The sequence below is a fragment of the Aythya fuligula genome, chromosome 1, assembly GCF_009819795.1.
Source record: "Aythya fuligula isolate bAytFul2 chromosome 1, bAytFul2.pri, whole genome shotgun sequence".
Taxonomy (NCBI): domain Eukaryota; kingdom Metazoa; phylum Chordata; class Aves; order Anseriformes; family Anatidae; genus Aythya; species Aythya fuligula.
Window position 1 is genome coordinate 72,976,099 of NC_045559.1, and position 18,004 is coordinate 72,994,102.

At 38.7% G+C, this 18,004-nt stretch overlaps 1 protein-coding gene across 4 annotated transcripts in view; it reads right to left on the reverse strand.

The window, feature by feature from the left end:
• Positions 1-18,004, reverse strand: part of ARHGAP8 (Rho GTPase activating protein 8) — a 90,413-nt gene that overhangs the window by 56,050 nt on the left and 16,359 nt on the right. For 3 of the 4 annotated variants that reach the window (XM_032188958.1, XM_032188976.1, XM_032188949.1), the window contains exons 2-3: positions 5,720-5,831; positions 1,228-1,365 (exon numbers count right to left, since the gene is read on the reverse strand). In XM_032188958.1, coding sequence (XP_032044849.1) covers positions 1,228-1,365; positions 5,720-5,756 — 175 coding nt within the window. In that variant the 5' untranslated portion in view covers positions 5,757-5,831. The remainder of the gene's footprint in view (positions 1-1,227; positions 1,366-5,719; positions 5,832-18,004) is intronic. The other variant, XM_032188966.1, reaches the window with a different exon arrangement.

Below are 18,004 nucleotides of genomic sequence, written 5' to 3' on the forward strand. Positions count from 1 at the left end.
TTTTCATTAATAACTCCTGGTATTTCCTCCATCCCAAACTGGTGCTTGAGCACGAAACATCCTACTGGTCTAGTAGACAGTAGCTTTTTACTCACAAGAGTGTGGATGTTACTCCCTTGTTTATGGATAGGAATCTTATGATGGGGTGTAAGTTTTTATAAAGCTAAAAAGTAATTATTATCCAGTGCATAACTAGCTTCAAGAAGACATTAGTATGGGTACAATTCTCATTCCACTACAGTCAGAAGTCAAACTACAACAGTTTTTCCTACCCTATTCAATCAAACTTTTTCAGAGGACTGGTTCAGCTGAAGGTCATACTCATCTGGATGACATTCTGTTTATGGCTCAAATTCAGGAAGGTGAATACCTATAACTTGAGTTCATCATTTTCCAGATAAACCACAGGCCCATCATGCCCACTAAAGTATGAAGTGCAAAAAGCGTGTAATATTGAGTAATCTTAAGCTTCATTAGAATGAGCAGTGTTAAAAAATTTTATTTCTTATCGTATTTTTTTTTTAGTTCAGTACCCTGGTTATTAATATTAGCTTAACAAGTGTGTTAATTCCCAAAGTAAACCAAATGGATTAAAAAAAAAATGTATACTTTAAAGAGGTGCTTTTATTTCATAAATGTGCTTGCGTGTCCTGTATATTGCCAGAAAGTTTTAAAACTAAATAACTGTAAACACCAAATGAACCAATATTCAAATATGTTAGGTACCCATAACTTCTCTCCATATCACAACATAAAGTCAGGTGATAAATGTAGTTAACATTTATGTCAACAGTTTCCTTTCTGCCTTTTATTAGTTTTTATGCAGTAACCCATATCTCTTTAGCTGCATGCCCTTCCCTGAGCAGACTAGAAAAATGATTACATGTGTGGCTTCACAACACTTCAGATATTCACAATATTTGTGAATAATTTAAGATTATTCACAAAACAAAATTACTTATCACTGAAATAAAGTACAGCTCTGTTACAGCCACAGTTAGGACCTAGATTATAATATATTGTTATGGTTATATTTTAAAGCAAGATTAAGCTCAAATATTTGGCTCATATGTCACCTTTAGAAAAGCAAGGGATCACGTTACTATGCAACTACTTTTCAAGATTAAGGCTGAAAGTATTAGCATGATTACAATGCATTACATCAAGGAGTACAGTGAGAAAAATATGATAAGGGGCTTAATAATGTGAATCTTTCTCCAAACATACCTGCTAATTGGATGATGCCGTGTCTTGCAACATCATAGTAGGGGTGATTGATATTTAACTCAGTATCCTCAAATGGTGGAGACATAAATGTTTTTTCCTGTCCTGACTGTGCGTCTTCTGTTTCATCTTTCTGCAGTTCTAAAAAAGCAAGCAAGAATGCTTAAGTGCTAGTGAACAAAGAAAAACTTTTGCCTCTGATGAATTATTAAGGGGGTGAATTTTTCCTCAATCAAAAACACAGGCCTTGATCACCATTTGTTTCATTTTCAATTCAGGTTCTTGCTCTTTCTCCACTCTCCAGTATGGAAAAAACAATCTTCTAATTACTCAAAGCTACCTTCGCATCCTACTTAAAGTTAGTATCTGCTGCAGTGCTCATAAAAATCTTGACAATGACTGGACAGCTGGCATACTGTGACTTTGCTATGCACAACTGCTGTTGTCTCATTATTTCCTAGACTCTCACAATCTGCTTGTTGTATCCATCTACATCTTCTTGTCTTTTACTTCAAGGTTGTCCAAATGGGGAAATCAAAGTTTCAGTATGCTAATGCGCGTTGACAACTACTCCATGTGTGCACTGTCTGAAAGCAGACTTTCAAAAGGATACCTTGCATAAAGGTATCAAAGTGCAAAAAAGCCTTCACCATAACTGCATGAAAATCCACCATTTACTTGAAATCCTTCAACCTTCAGAACCTGCAATAAGCAAAGCAGCCATATGTCGATCCATCATATAGTCCAGCTAGAGGCCAAGCTAAGTTGCTCAAAAGATCATCTCAAAAGCCCAATGAAATCAATAGGCATCTTTCTCTCTCTCCCCTCCCCGCCCCCCCCTTTAGTAGATTCTGGACTAGGTCCTCAAGTTAAAATCTACTTTGCACTAAAATGAACAATACAAAGTCAATCAATCTTATTTGAAGGTTTGGTTAATTTTTCCCCCAACTTTTTACAAATTGTTTTACAGTTCAAGAAAGGATGATCCTAAGTACCTTCCCAGATAAACACAGATTCTGGGATAACTGCTGGCCCTGAGGTTGCCACACTATCCAAGTGAATGCTTCCTAGAAACTGACTAGGGACCAACAATAGTGCCAACCATACCCTGGGGTGCATTGAGCATGACGTTGCTAGCGGGTTAGAGGGAAATGACTGTCCTGCTCTGTGCTGCACTGGTGCAGCCTCACCTTGAGCGCTGTGTTCCATTTTGGGGCACCACAATAATAAGAAGGACATAAAACTATTAGAGAGTGTCCGAAGTATGGTTACAAAGATGGTGAAGAGTCTAGAGGGGAAGACGTATGAGAAGCAGCTGAAGTTGTTCGTTTTGTTCTGTCCAGATCAGAGTAGGCTGAGGGGAGGCCTCATGGGGGCCTCCAGCTTCCTCAAGAGGGGAGCGGAGGGGCAGGCGCTGAGCTCTTCTCTCTGAGAACAGCAACAGGACCTGAGTGAACAGCATGGAGCTGGGACAGGGGATGGTCAGGCTGGATGTTAGGAAATGGTTCTTCACTCAGAGGGTGGTCAGGCACTGGGACAGGCTCCCCAGGGCAGTAGTGACAGCACTGAGCCTGATGGAGTTCAAGAAGCATTGGGACAACACTCTCAGGCATAGGGTCTGGTTTTTGGGTGGTCCTGAGCAGAGCCAGGAGTTGGACTCCATGATCCTTGTGGGTGCCTTCCAACTCAGGATAGTCTATGATTCTATGACAAGAATAAACATTATATTAACCCATCAACACACAAGTGTCTTGGTGGCTTAAGAGAAGAAAACAGAATCATAGAATGGCTTGGGCTGGAAGGGGCCTTAAAGACCATCTAATTCCATCCCCCCCCCACCATGGGCATGGACATGTTGCTCTAGACCAGGTTGCCCAAAGCCCCATCCAACATGGCTTTAAACATCTCGAGCATGGGATAGGACATTCACAACTTCTCTGGGCAACATGTTCCAGTGCCTCACCACCCTCTGAGTAAAGAATTTCCTCCTTATATCTGATCTAAGTCTTCCCTCTTTTAGTTCTAAACCATTCCCCCTTGTTCTATCACTACACTCCCTAACAGAGTCTCTCCCCAGCTTTCCTGTAGGCCCCCTTTAAGTACTGGAAGGCTGCTATAAGGTCTCCCTGGATCCTTCTCTTCTCCAGGCTGAACAACTCCAACTCCCTCATCCCCTCTTCATCGGACAGGTGCTCCAGCCCTCTGATCATCTTCATGACCCTCCTCTGGACCTGGTCTAATATGTCCATGCCCTTCTTGTGCTGGGGCTCCAGGTGGGGTCTCACAAGAGCAGAGCAGAGGGGGAGATTCACCACATCCTGTACATCATTCATCTCTTTTATCATACAAGTTTTAATAAGGTGGAATCAGCAGGTTTATCTATAACACTATTAGTGCCACTTAATTTTAAGTCCTTCAAGAATGTTTTGCCTTCTGATCATTTTATATGCCTTAACCACCACCAAAGATACACTAGGGCAGACAGAATATATTAGGTATTGATTTCAGCCAGATTTATGTACTAGTAGCTAATACATGTCAGAGAAAAAACTCTCAGTAAATATTTTTGAATGCTTTACACTCAGTTTCCCAGTATCTTTCTATTCTATAAATGGTTATATGAAATCTTGTCTCATTTTTGTTTTTAACATGGTTAGTACCAAAACTGTATTTCAAAAGGATGAAGATTGTAACCAATGGCTGGGCTTCTCAAAGACAAAGAGCAGTCACAAATTATATTTTTTCTTAAGTTTATTTATGTTTGAATTCAAATCAAAGCTTCTTCAGAAAATAAAGCAACAGTCCTATTAGTCTCAGGGAAAAAAAAAAAAAAAAAAAAAGAAACCTGTGTTTAGAAATATACCATTAGAGTTCTCCACGTACACAAAAACTTAATTTTTTTTATTGTCTCCAAAATCTGTATCATTCTACCATTTAAAAGTGTATCATACATAAAGAGCTACACTAACCTCAACTGGAAAAGTATTCTTTCCTTTTAAAGAATTATTTTTTCCCCAAAGCCAAAAAGAACAATACAAATATAACCCAATACCTGAATTTCACCATTTCCCCCCTCTATTTATATATTTGAAGTCACATTAAAATGACAAAAAACAAAAGCGCTGCTTTGTTTAGTATGTTTTCATGTCTGAGCACTGTAACCACCCTAAGTACCAAAAACTTGCAAAGAAAATAGAGAACGTGACTGGGTGGGAATGTGAAGTGGGAAACAGAAACTATGTACCAGGATCCACTGAAACTGAACAAGCCTTATTAAAAGTGAAATGTATATTAAAGTTAAAAACAGAAACAACTAATATTCCAACTACAGCCTTTAGTACAGAGAGGTGGATGCCAATTCCTCCTGTGAATATATATTTTTTTTATTACATATAGTAATAGGCTTCCAAAAAGCAGGATTTGTAACCAAGTACAGACAGCTATCTGGCTTTGAAAAATGGCAAAGAACTAGAGAAGCAAAATATCCATGACCATTTGTACTGCAGTTATTCACAGGGACTAAAGCAGTCCCAGCAGTAATCACAAATTACTTGAAAAGCTAGTTAACTCTAACCTAGTAAATAATTATTTGTTTATTCTTTTTCTTTCCCTTAGTTTTCTCCCCATACATGAACAAGAGGACTGAATCTCAAGAGACATTTCCAAATAAACACAAATAAAAAAGAAGATTAATTGTTCCAAACTGAGGAAGACCTGAGCTTCATATTTCTCCTGCAAATGATAGGAGTTTATTGTCCTGCTTCATGAGCCATAGCAGAGAATCATCTGTTACCAATCACACTGCTACTGCTGTTCAACCCTTGCTGGGAGACACCACAAAAGGTCTGATCCAGAGATTGCCAAGGCTGAGAGGAAAATTGCTTTCCATGGGTTTTGAATCACGCCTTAAGAATAGAAAGCTGGCCAGCTGCAGTTGAAAGTCATGACATGGAGAAATCAAAGCTAAATGGATGGTCAGGGAGACTGAGGCAGAGGGGGAAAAACAAACAAAAAAACCTGAAAGACACTTGCTCTGGAGTTCAGCCTGACAACCTCAAAATCTCAGTGAAAAAAAACACATAATGCTGATCTTCAAAATGAAAGATCATGGTCAAATGCCATGGTCATATTGCTCAGGTCGACTAACATCTTTGGAGATAACACGCAATACAGCAATCACTGTGCTCATTCAATACGTGTCTCTTTGGAGTAATGACTCCCATTTGTGCCACAATATGTGATGATGGTGATATTCCAACAGCCTAGAATTGCACTGGGAACATTTAAAAATAATTCATAAGAGAAGCATGCATTAAACTAACCTTCAACCCTAATGGCTTTAATAGGGTACCTATTAGTACAGTGGCTGTAACTCATACAGGATTGCTCCAAGAAGCATTACAAAATGCCAGTGAAGCCTCTCACTGAAGATGCTCTATTAAATCACCTGTAACTCTACACAGATGTCATTTGAAGTATAATAAAACATATTTACCTATTTCAGCTAACTTCTCATAGTCAATCTCAGACATGTTTCCCCTTAGGAGGAAGTCTGCGCAGATCTTACTAACTGATTCTTGCACGATGAAATGGTTGTCAGGTCAACCCTACAAAAATAAACAGAAGCTGTGAGTACAGCATGCCATATTTTACACACTACACAGGTATAAAAAGAACATAAAAAAATAACAGTAACACAAGTCCTCTTGCTGTTACGGCTCAGGAACAAACTCATTTGCATTTAGGCACCATTCTCCTAGAACACAGAGTACTACTAAAGAATTTTAAAAGAGCAGTTCAAAAAGAAAGCTGCATATAATAACAAGACTACCAACCAATTTACATGTTTTTATTTGGGGGGTTATTCTACAAAATATATTATACACATTTGTATGATAAACAACAGAATTTAGGATTAATTCACTTCTATAAACAACATTAATCTTCTTTATATCTTCCTAATTGTATTTCTCTGATGAAGATACATACTCCATACCCTCACACTAAAGTCACTTTTTCTATGGCAGTCATAAGGTTTATTACAGGAAAATGTTGTATACTTCACGTTGCACATGCAACAGCTTCATGAAAATTTCAAGTGAGCATTAACATTCATAAAATTGAAAAAAACAGCACTTCCTGTAGCTAATCATTGCTTTGTATCAAATTCTCTGCAGAGCACTTTGTAAACAGAATATTAAGTAACACACCCAAAGAGAACATCAGGAACTAAAAATACAATTTAGAAGCTCTGTTTTCCCAAGCAGCTGCTCCATGCAGCAATAAGGGTACTTCCCTTAAATTAAAAATCCAGACTCAGATGGGGAGGTGAGAAAGAAATGGAGCTTTTCAAACTCTCCTTTTAATTTCAATACCCTGTTTCATACCAGTTTATTTCCATATACGCATGTTAAAAATAAGATAGGTAAATTTATGGTCTAGTTATTGAGAAAATGCATATACAAGCACATTCTTCTCTCCTCTCCCAGAAGGTTACATATTGTACTGTTACTTCAAAGCACTGAAACTGGGAAATTACCGTATGCCAAACAAACAAACACACAAGCTAAAAGGCCAGTCTGCCTGCTAACTGCTGCCCACCCTGCATATCCCACAGCTTAAGGATGCTTGTTCTAGACCCCTAAGTCCTCAGACTAGATACCATCTATTTTCTTTTAACCAGAGAATGGATATCTAAGTAGATTTCCAGGAATAAAATAGATGTTTGCTTGCTTGGTTGATGTGAACATCTGCTTAATTATAGGCGTATGTTTACCTATTTTGTTGCAGAGGGATTAGTCATTAGAGTGATCACAGCTATTGGGTGTGTGAACTAGAGTCAGGATCTCACTGGCTGATGCAAAGTTTAACTTTCGGTTTCAAGTTTCTGCAGAAAAAATGAATTTGCATCCTAGTATGACTACAACTCCCAAGTACTACAGTAAAACAAGTACCTGTTAACAGTCACAATAATTAAGAGCTTCTAATGGCTAGTGAAGCTTTTTTAAAAATTTCATAACATTTTACAGATCTGATACTAATGTAGTAGTAATTATCACCAAAGGCAACCATGCATTTCCATAACTTGCTGCACTTTAGATATGGCTCTACTACTTTGTAGATTTTTAACACAAACCAACTATTTCATAATATTTTTCTTCATTTTTTCTTGAAAATTATATTCATTTTTTCTTGAAAATTATCATCTTCATTTTCAGCAAATTTAAAAGCACAATTTGCAATTTACAATTATTTACACCCAATTTAAAAGCACATACACTGGAAAAAGACCTAAAAAAATATTTTCAAGAGAAAATCCCCACTAAATAACAATTTTCTTAAAAAAATAAATTAATTCTTGGCCAGATATATTTCATTTTGTGTTAACTTTTTTTCACATGACATTCAAAATGAAAATACTGTTATTGTTTTAAAGTTATGATGCAAAGAAAACACTTCGTGATTGATATTCCAACCAGTGATTAATTTGTTCATTACTATTGAGAATGGTATTTTGACATTTCTAAAATTAATAATTAGCAACTAGTGTGATAAAGTGTGTTTTATTTAGCAACTAATTTGTGACAGGTATTCTAGATGAATTGCTATTTGATGCAGTTTGCTCATAAGTAATCGGTATATTATCTGATCATGTGTGCCTGTGATGGTGAGAAGCAATTGGTATGTATGTAATTTGGCCAAACCAAAGAGGTGTTTTTGAAGCAAAAAGCAGTTTCAAAGTAAGGTCAGGAAAGATGACTTTTTTTCTACCTTACTTGAACACTTCCTTCCCAGCTTTTCCTCCTAAATGAAGTATTTACATTTTGTAGGCATGTTTTATTTCAATACAGAGTAGTTTTCAAGGAGCTCCAAATTAAAACAGAGCTCACACTTGTGTTCTACTAATTTTAAAGTCTCCAATGCCACCAAGCATTTAAAGCTAGACTTTCAACCCTCTGCTGAAGCTGGAACTTGACCGCAATAAGCTCTTTGTAACAACACAGACATTGTTTTTGTTATGTTTTTCCATTCTGTGTCCAGAGACCACCACCTACACCCAGTCAAACTTTCAGAACAAAGAAAGACAATGGGTAGGATGGATGTTTTTACCTCTGTAGACTCTTCATCCCAACCAAATACACCCAAAAGCCCTTATAATGTAACAGACCACTACCTTGCTTCTTCAGTGCCTCTTTGTGCCAGGCTCTTCCATCCTATTGAACATTAATTATAAATAAGTGGAAAAAAAAAACACAGCCTATATCTTTGGTGCTGCAATGCTTTTCAAATCTCATGAATAATAAAATCTCAGTGTAATGATGGGGGAAAAAATGCCACCTCCTTATGCCTCTTCTTGGCAAAACAAAACACCACACACACCACCATCTTTCCACTGCATAGAATGAAATAAAAAACAATTTCTCCTTCACATCAGTTGCTAACACTCCAGGCTAGGAGTAGCAGCTCAATCTAAAGAGAACAGATTTAAATATCTCCCAGAACCTGCTGAAGAATATCGGGCTTTTGAAGAGCCAAGTTACTGTACAAGTGAAAGCAACTATTATAGTTTAAACGTTTAATGCACAAAGTTAGTGGGAAGCTAGAAATTATTCAGATGGAATCAAAGGAGGAGGAAATAGGGAAGGAACCATCTGCCTGCTTTTCAGCTCACTGTTCCCTTGGGGCAGCAATTAGAAAGTTTCCAGTTACAAGACAAATTTACTGTAGCACCCTCAGAAATTGATTTCCTGTTGACCACAGCATTCTCTGTTCCTGGGAGATAACAATCTCCTTAACTGTGCTCCTTGCCATGTATCGCTGTTTATAGTAAACCATCAGATTTAGTACCTTCCCCCACCTCACCCCACTAGAAAGGTAATAAAAAACAGCATCCAATAGAACTGAACTACAAGCCTTTTATTAATAACAGACATTTGGAAGTATTTTACAAAATACCACATCCTACATCCCTCCACAGGCAAGGTTATTATTTAATGACATCCCTAAAAGAGCATTACTTTATCAAAAATGAAGGCAGTCACCCAGAGAACTGCTCAGTAATGAACTCGCATCTACAGATAGTCCAAACAAAGGTGAGGGATCCCTCACAACATTTGTCTGGGCACAAATGCATTTGATGCCTATTCTTTTTGTTCATTCAGCTGTCAGAAATGTTATTCTTCAAAATTAAACAGTGGGGCTTCTCTTCATTTTTTCGCGATGTTGTTGCCTTCAACAGATATTCTTTGTTACTTTTCAGAGGTGTGACACAGCATCAGTATGCAATTTACATTTCGATTAGATGCTTCTGCATAGACCAGCATTTGCTAAGGAGTATAGTCGACAAAACCAGGTAAAGAGGTTTCAGAAGGTTATTTTATTATTTATAATGCTGTGGTAACTTTGCTATGAAACTTATAAACACAGAACCACACCAATTGATTGCATAATGTGCTTGTGGAAAGTGTATTCAACACGTTCTGCTTTTCCTCCCATATGTTGTCTGTTCTACTACATATTTTTCCTCAGTGTATTCCTCCCACAATGTCTACCAAACCCAAAGTCCATATTATTCATCAGCAGTATATTTCAAGTGTTTGACACTTATATTCTGTATGAACGTACCACTCTTTATTGACAATACATAAAAGAAAGTTAGCTAGACCACACATAGGAAGCAAACACCAAGAGGACTGACTGTCAGCTACAGCACACAGGGCCGCAGTTCTTCGGGCCTCCTTTAGTTTAACCACAGAAGGGTTGAGGTGGAAAGGGCCCTTTGGAGGCCATTTGGCCCAGCCCCTGATCCAGGAAGGCCACCTGGAGCAGGCTGCCCAGCACCACGCCCTGGTGGCTTCAGAAGATCTCCAAGGAGGAGACTCCACGAACTCTCTGGGCAAACTCTCTGTGCTCCGTCACACCCACACAGCACAAAAGGGTTACTGATATTCAGAGGGAACCTCCTGTCCGTCAGTTTGTGCCCAATGCCGCTTGTCCCAGCACTGGGCAACCCTGACAAGAGCCTGGCTCTGTCCTTTTTGCAGCCTCCCTTCATGTATTTATACACACTCACGAGCTCACACCCTGAGCCTCCTCTTCTCCAGGCACAGCAGTCCCAGCCCTCTCAGCCTCTCTTCATAGGAGAGATACTTTAATCAGTTTAATGACTGAATTTGGTCTAGTTTAGCTAACATCAAAAGCCTGCCTTACTTCTCAGAGGCTGTCACTTCTCGATAAATTTTTCTATGACAGAAAAAAAAAAAATAATTCAAGAGGATCACCATATTTTCACATATATAACTTAAGGATTAGCTTTTAAAAAGGAAACTGTGGTTCAGCAGCAGAACAGCTGTACACCCAGGCAAGGAACATGAGCAGTGCAGGTTATCACAGCCATCCTTCGTTGCACTGTTTCTTCCACAGGAAGCATTTACTCCAACAACCTCCCTGCCCCAAATCCTGCAGCAGCACTGATCCCCCTCCAACTCTTCTTCTCCCTCTTTCTGATCTTGATTTTGTGCAAAATCCTGCAGAGGTGAGCCACATGAGGGTACAGAGCACACACAGACTCATTTTTAAATACCAACACCAGAATCAAGATCTGTCACAGATGAAAATATAGCAAATCCTTTCCTTTTTGTAGCTTTAACGAATTATCACACCACACAACCTGTTAAAGTTTCACTTGTCAGCAGGTGGGGCTTTGGGATTTATTTACTTTTAAATCTACAGCTGTCATACTAACACTTTCAGCCCTCCTGTTTGCTCAGAGCTCTTGCTTCTCTTCTTCCTTTGTGTCAGGCTGCTGTTTATATTGAATATACTGTATATATTGTTGGCGTAACCTCATAGCAGAGGTTCACCCTCAAGAAAATCCACACTTTCTTGCAAGGCCTGTTACTTCATCTGCCTTCCTGGCATCACAAGGCTGGACAGCGCACTGCCACCGCTACACAGCCCTGCCTGTGCCAGCCCTCCTGCTGCCGTGCTTTCAGCCAACACCAAGGGATGAAGGAGGATGAGAGCCTGTAACCAACAGGCACGCTCTCAGTTGTATCTGGCAGCAGCTCGCGCGTTTTGGAGAACATTCAAGGTCCCAAAATCAGGCCTACACCCTGCAGTAGAGTTGTGAAGACTTGCAGTGTAAGATCCAACTGCACCACGCTGACCAGAACAGAAATGGGAACAGATGGATCAATCTGCTCTTAAAATGCAGTGGGTCTCCTGTTCATTACAGTGCCTCTCCATCGAGTCCACAGACTCAGTGGAGATCTACCTTCTAGCTGAGACTCCTGAGCTCTGCCAGCATGCCAGCCACGCAGCCAGGCTTCGCAAGAAAAAAGCAGAGCCTCCTGCCAGCGTCTCAGGCTTCGCACAACACTGCAATACCCAAACCAAAAATACTGAGAAGCCTGTGAAGGCAAATATTCCATTATTACTTCCACACATCAATATTGATGAAAAATTGTATTGAACTGAAACTCAGAAAAATTTAAACAGCTTTAATTTTATTACATTTTCCATTTAGGCTCTATTCCCAAATTAATTTTACTACTATAATAACTTTAATTGATTTCAGTGCAGTAAAGATAAATACACATAAATTCATAGATGTGGCCACATTCCCCTGAAGTGTCAAAATATTTTTAACCAAACTTTCCATGAAAAATTCATTTTAAAAGGAAAAAGTAGTTTATCAAACTGAAAAAAAAAATAATTTGAAGTATGATGATCATACACAGGTTGATATATTTATATTGACAGAAAGTTAACTAGCTTGTAAATATTATGATAAAAATATTATGCTAAGATGGACTAGTAAAAATAAAAAATTAAATGCATATAGCCTTAAAAATATGCCAAACACTTCATCCTTTGTTATCATTAATTTGGTGGATTTTGAGCTTCTTTTTATGTAATGATCAGAGAAGAAGCACACACAGAGGTTAATTCCTGCCATGGACTGAGATACAGCCTTGAAAATCAGAAAGCAAGGAAGACAGTCACCCTGTCACAAGTCTCCGTGCTCTATCACACCAAGTTACATACTGATCAAACAGCAATGATTTCTCTAAAAGCAATTTTCTACTAGTCTCATCCATTCAGTGCTTGGAAAATAGGAGAACACTGTCTATTTGGTGATGGTAAATATTGTCCTAAACTTGGAAAGAAGCCCAAGTTCATGCAGCTATATTTTTTTCCCAGTGTTTATGCCTGGATAAGTACTGAAGCGTTATTCTGTAACTATGTGAAGCCCCCAGTCATCTCAGTTTCTTTCTTTCTTTGGAGCTGTGATGCCACCCTGAAAACAGGGCTTTGCTCTTCTAACATCTGAGCCACCCCGCACGTCCACACTGCTATTCTGGGCCACAGAAAGCAACACAATACGGCAGAGCCCCACAGCACAGCGCCGTGCAGAAATCCTGGCTGGTGTCTCAACTTGGCAGAGCAATGACTGTGGAGAGAGTGCTACAGTTATTTGGCATTCCCATGGTCCTCACCTCCACAGTGCATGGGGGGGGGGTATAGAGTTACCACCTAGCCCACCCCTACTCCCAGGCACTACTCCTTTCTGATCTAGGGACTCTGATTTCGATACTGATTTTTGCTGGCAACTCACCCCTGGGTCCTGGTCATCCTGGATCTTGCTGGCACGGGGAAGGAGGGAGAGCCAGGGATCTGCTACTGGTCTTCCCTCCACAACAGTGTTTTCAGTCATACTTTCCTGCGCCCATTCAAGTTGATCAATTCCTTCTTTAGCTCTCACCTCATTTTCTGTCTTCCCATCCACCAAGCTCTCTCCTTTTCCCTGTCTGGCTTTCCCCTTTGCTCATCTCTCTGCTTGCTCATCTCTGTTTTCCCTTCCACCACAACCTTTTCCACATTCTCTCTAGTTCCCTCATCTTGGCTTAGTTCCTCTGTACATCTTTTTGTTCTCAACAGAGCAAACTGCAACTACCACCAAATCCACTGGTTAACACACTCCTCTGTGTTGCTGATGTCCAACTTCTCCTGCCTAAACTCCTCTCTCTCCTCAGCTCTCTCAGCATGAACTCATTTTGAGCTCTCAGGCTGTACAGGAATTAACAACCCTCCGAGGCTATAGGAGAAAAAGGAATGCAAAGACCGTAACTGCAAAAAAAGGCACTTCTTCAGTCCCCTGCATTTTTTACATCTTCCCTGTTACCTGTTAGAGCAGAGTTCTGTCTGAAACTTGCAGAAACATCTTTTCTTACTTTGCAGTTCCTTAAATGATCACAGCTTAAGAATTCATCCCTCTATGCTTTTACTGCTTAAACTGTTAATGATGAAACTTGACTTAATAAGTGCATTTTTATTTCCTTACCACTTAAAATTATACTGGCAGCCAGAACTGCAATCTTCTAAGCAACAAACTCTTCATTTGTGATCTAGTTTTTGAGGAAGCTTGATGGCTCAATAACCTGGTATGCAGACAGTTATCACCTCTAAATTAGTAGCATGGATTTCTTATGTTTACTTAAGTAATAGCTTACTCTATGTTCATCTTACAGGCATGAGACAGCAAAGACAGAAAAGACCAGTAAATTGACAAACAGAAATAGTAAGCGTTTTTATCAAAGGTGCTAAATGCAGTTTTGAAACATCCTCTTAACCCCCCCACGGTTTGGACCTTATTTAGAACACAAATTTATTCATGCTGAAGGGAGAAAGGAGGTGCTTACGTTCTATGTTGTACTTGTGCCAACGATAAATCAGACTGCATTTTTTGATGACTTTAGTGAGTAATTTTTAACCAGTGCTGCATTCATTTACAGTAAACATCCACTGTATATAAAATAAAGCAAAACGTGTTACACTGTGTAAGAGAGCAAATTTTCATCAGAAAGAATGGTAAACACTGCATAGCATAGTCCTGAAATGAGAATTGTTCCCAAAACAGTTTTTCCCCCAGAAAGAAAGTCAGAGAAAAGAAACATATTTTTTGCTACACACACATATATGAAAATTTAGAACATAATTACCTAACAGTACAGATGCTGGAGTGGGGTAGATATGAAAGAGCAAGATGACTGTCCAGTGCAGGACCACCAAGCCCTTCCTGCAGCAGTGGTTATGGTGCAGTTTGGGATGTACTTCACAGCCTTTTCTGGGCCACGAGCAACCAAGCAGGATGCCTAAACCTGACTCTGTCCCTCATGTCTTTCCTCTGAAAGAAGGAACTACCCCATGAGCTGACTCTGGCCTGCAGGCTGCCATGAAGGCCTCACTAACCTAGTAAAATATTTTCCCAAAGTTACATACTGTTGGCAATCTCCAACAACTGTATTGCACAGTACCTGCCTCTATAGTGCTTGTGATCCCCTCTGTTGCAGGACTAGAACAGGCAGGTTAACAGAGGCTATACTTCCAACCTACAGAGCACCCATCACGAGATTTCCTCAATTAGGAAACCAGTGACACATGGTAAAGGGGAAAAAAAAAGACAGGAAACCATGAAATACATAAGCACTGTCTCTTTGCCCTCACCATACCTTCCCTGCTGGACAGTCAAAAATCTATTTATGGGAAGAATTAAATACATCAGAGTGAAACAGAAATTGTTTCCCTAATATGTATAAATATCTGTATGTATCAGCTACTCCCATTTGAAAGCACTGAATTAACGGGATTATTTCTACCCATTACTAGCACAGAGATTTTTGGAAATACTCTTTTGTTGTCTGAAACAGTGTAGCTATTTTCTTATCACATTCACTCATTCATTTGGCACAGTGCAAGTACATGGAAAAAAGTGCCTAATGTTTAACCTATTAACAGAAATCCATGTAAGCCTCTTGTATCATTAGAGTAAAATTATGTGAACATGGATAAGTGGCTGCATTATGACACACTACAAGACCATTTTTTTGATTCAATGTAAGTGTTTATTGGCTAAACAAAGATTACGATAATGTAATCATAATAAGCATTAATGATCAACTATAAAGTCATCTATGGAACTTGCTTTCTAAATTAATATACTGTAATGCACACTAATGTGGCAGAATTATGTCAGGCTGAACTCATGTTTAATTAGTGCTTCCATCTCAAGGGATTAAACACTTGCAATTGCAGACAAGTACACTTTTAAGACTGTATTCTTTAATAAAATTAATCTGACAAGTTACTGGACAAAGAGTTGGTGTATTATCATATATTTTTTTAATATGTATAATTATTCACTGGGGATTCCTCGGGCTGGAATAAATTAGGACTTGTATAAGAAATTAATATTCTTTTTTTTTTTTTTTTTTTTTTTTTTTTTAGTAACTCAGGCCATTGTTTCTAGCTCTTGTCAAGACATAGTTGCAGCTCACCCAGCTTAGCACCATCCCTCCTGTAGCCTAGCTGCACCAAAATGAAACAGTGCATTATAGCAGAGAAGAGTAGTTCCGTTCCAAAATCCATTTTATATGGGCAATGTATAGCCCATATTTAGATATAAATCTTAACTCAAAACTAAGCAAAATGATGATAACCACACCTATTGTCCCACTGTTTCTCCATTTGCACTGGATTTGTCCTTAGTCAGTGCACTAAAGACCTGGTTGTCTGTTTGCCTAAAATAATTATTTTTCCCTTAATTCACAAGTGCTAAGACTAAACATTTTCATCCCAGCAAATTTGTGAGTTACCATAACTTACTGTGCAAAACAAAAAATTCAGTATAGTAAAACACCACCAGGCTTTGCAATAAGAGCTCAATGCATAATGTCAAGGCAAGCTGCCCAAGCAGTCCAGCGCGTTTCAAATGAGAATTCAGTCATTGATCCGCATGTGGCAACGTACCTAGTAGGGCCCAAAACAGTTCATGTTTGATAATCTCATTATTATCAAGCAGTAACAACGGCCACTTCAAACCTAACTCTGAAACCAACTTCCTTCTATAATCCTCATTTTTAGTCCACCTCAAACTTCCCCTCTACTCACATCAGTACATCCCATCACCAGAACCTTATTTTTTAAATTGCATCCTATGCTAGATAATCAATAAATGTTTTGTAGTTAGAACTGAAGAGAAATTGAGAAAGGATCCAACATTTCCAGAGTTTTGACTGGTTTTTGGTGTTAGAATTGTAAAGACATTTACATTGGTAGCTTATCTTGCTACCAAAATTAAAACTCACTGCAAAGTCACAAACACTTTATTATTTTGCTGGCTTTTGTGAGCAAAGCTATTAGTTTGTGATGGGCAATGTTTGTGGAAGAGCACAAAGAATCCTTATATGTGGAAAACTGAGAAATAAAATAATAATATTTTTGTCAGCAAAGACTACGGAGTATAGGAAACTAGAGGAAGACGAAGAAATAGAAAAGGAAAGGAGAGGGAGGAGAATCTTTCCACACTAAATTATAAAGGCTGGAAAAAATAATTAGATTTAAAGTTTGAAATGTGGCTAAAATGCTTCCTGTTCACTTTCCGTCTTATTCACTATGCCCATGTCTTACAGAGAAGTAATTCTCCTGCCTGGTATAGCATACAGACCTTCAAAAGACTAGTTAAAACCTACGTGAGAAGCATCTCATGCCACGGTTCAATGATACAGTACATGTGGATTTTAACTTCCCTGCACAGGATCAGAAAAATTGAGGTCACAGGAAAGTAACAAATGGCCGAGCATGAATGAACTCTGAATTCAAATTTGTTCAAAAAATTTTGGCAGGTTATTTTTTCTGTTGGAAAGATTTGTGTGTTATCAAGTATCTCCTGTCCTTGAAAAGCTAACAAACAAGGATTTATGCCTTTTTGCTTCCCCTATGTACTTTTGACTAACTTGATGGAAATGGGATTGTGCATCACTACATGAGCTGGATCAAATTTTTATCACTGGGTGATCTGCTTGCATGTATATTTGGTAATAGTGGCTGTGAAACCATTGCCCCATTATGAAGGCTTCTACCCTGAAGACATCATCACCTTATCCAAAGGTCTTTGCCTATATCCATGCATATTACAGAGCAGTTTTCAGGTAAGAGACTGGAGGGAAAAAAAAAATGAAGGACTAGCACAACAGCTGAAAATATGGCTTACAATTATTAAGTGGATTCTGCTATCAGACCTTTTCAACACTTTAATGGAAGTCCAAGAAAACTTGTCAATTCCCCGATATCACAAACTACTTGGCATCATTGCACCTGGTTTCTTACCTTTCTCTTTCTTACCTACAACCCCAAAACATTCACAAATTATCATCCTAGGAAATAATACAAAGTTCTAGTATCTGGAAGATAACATATCCTATTTCCCACATAGTAAGTCTAACAACGGAAACATTCTGCAGGAATGATTCACTCTAGCCCACTAATGTCCATGAAACACTACTAGAAGGCTCTTCAGAGGTACTTAACAGCAATGGTACCCATATCTTTCTGAACTTGCAAACACACGTATGCTAACTGCTAGACAAACCTAAAGATACATCACTTGTATGCACACTTCTCTAAACCTATGCTAACTTTAACAAGACCACACTGCTTATTCTTCTTCTTAGCAGCACATCACAAAAATGGAAACTTTAGAGAAATTTTATATTTCTTCCATGTTGAAATAGTCATTGGTGCTGCTACACTCTACAATATGACTACAACAGTAGTGACATGAAGGTCTGTGATTAAGCAAGGAACAGAGGGAAAGATGAGGTTTTTGCTTGTTTGGTTGGTTTGCTTTTATTGATTTTTTTTATTAGACCAACTAATGCAGCCGTTTGAAAAACAATTGGTAACTTTTCAGGCATTCAAGCCCTTCTGGTGACCTCCA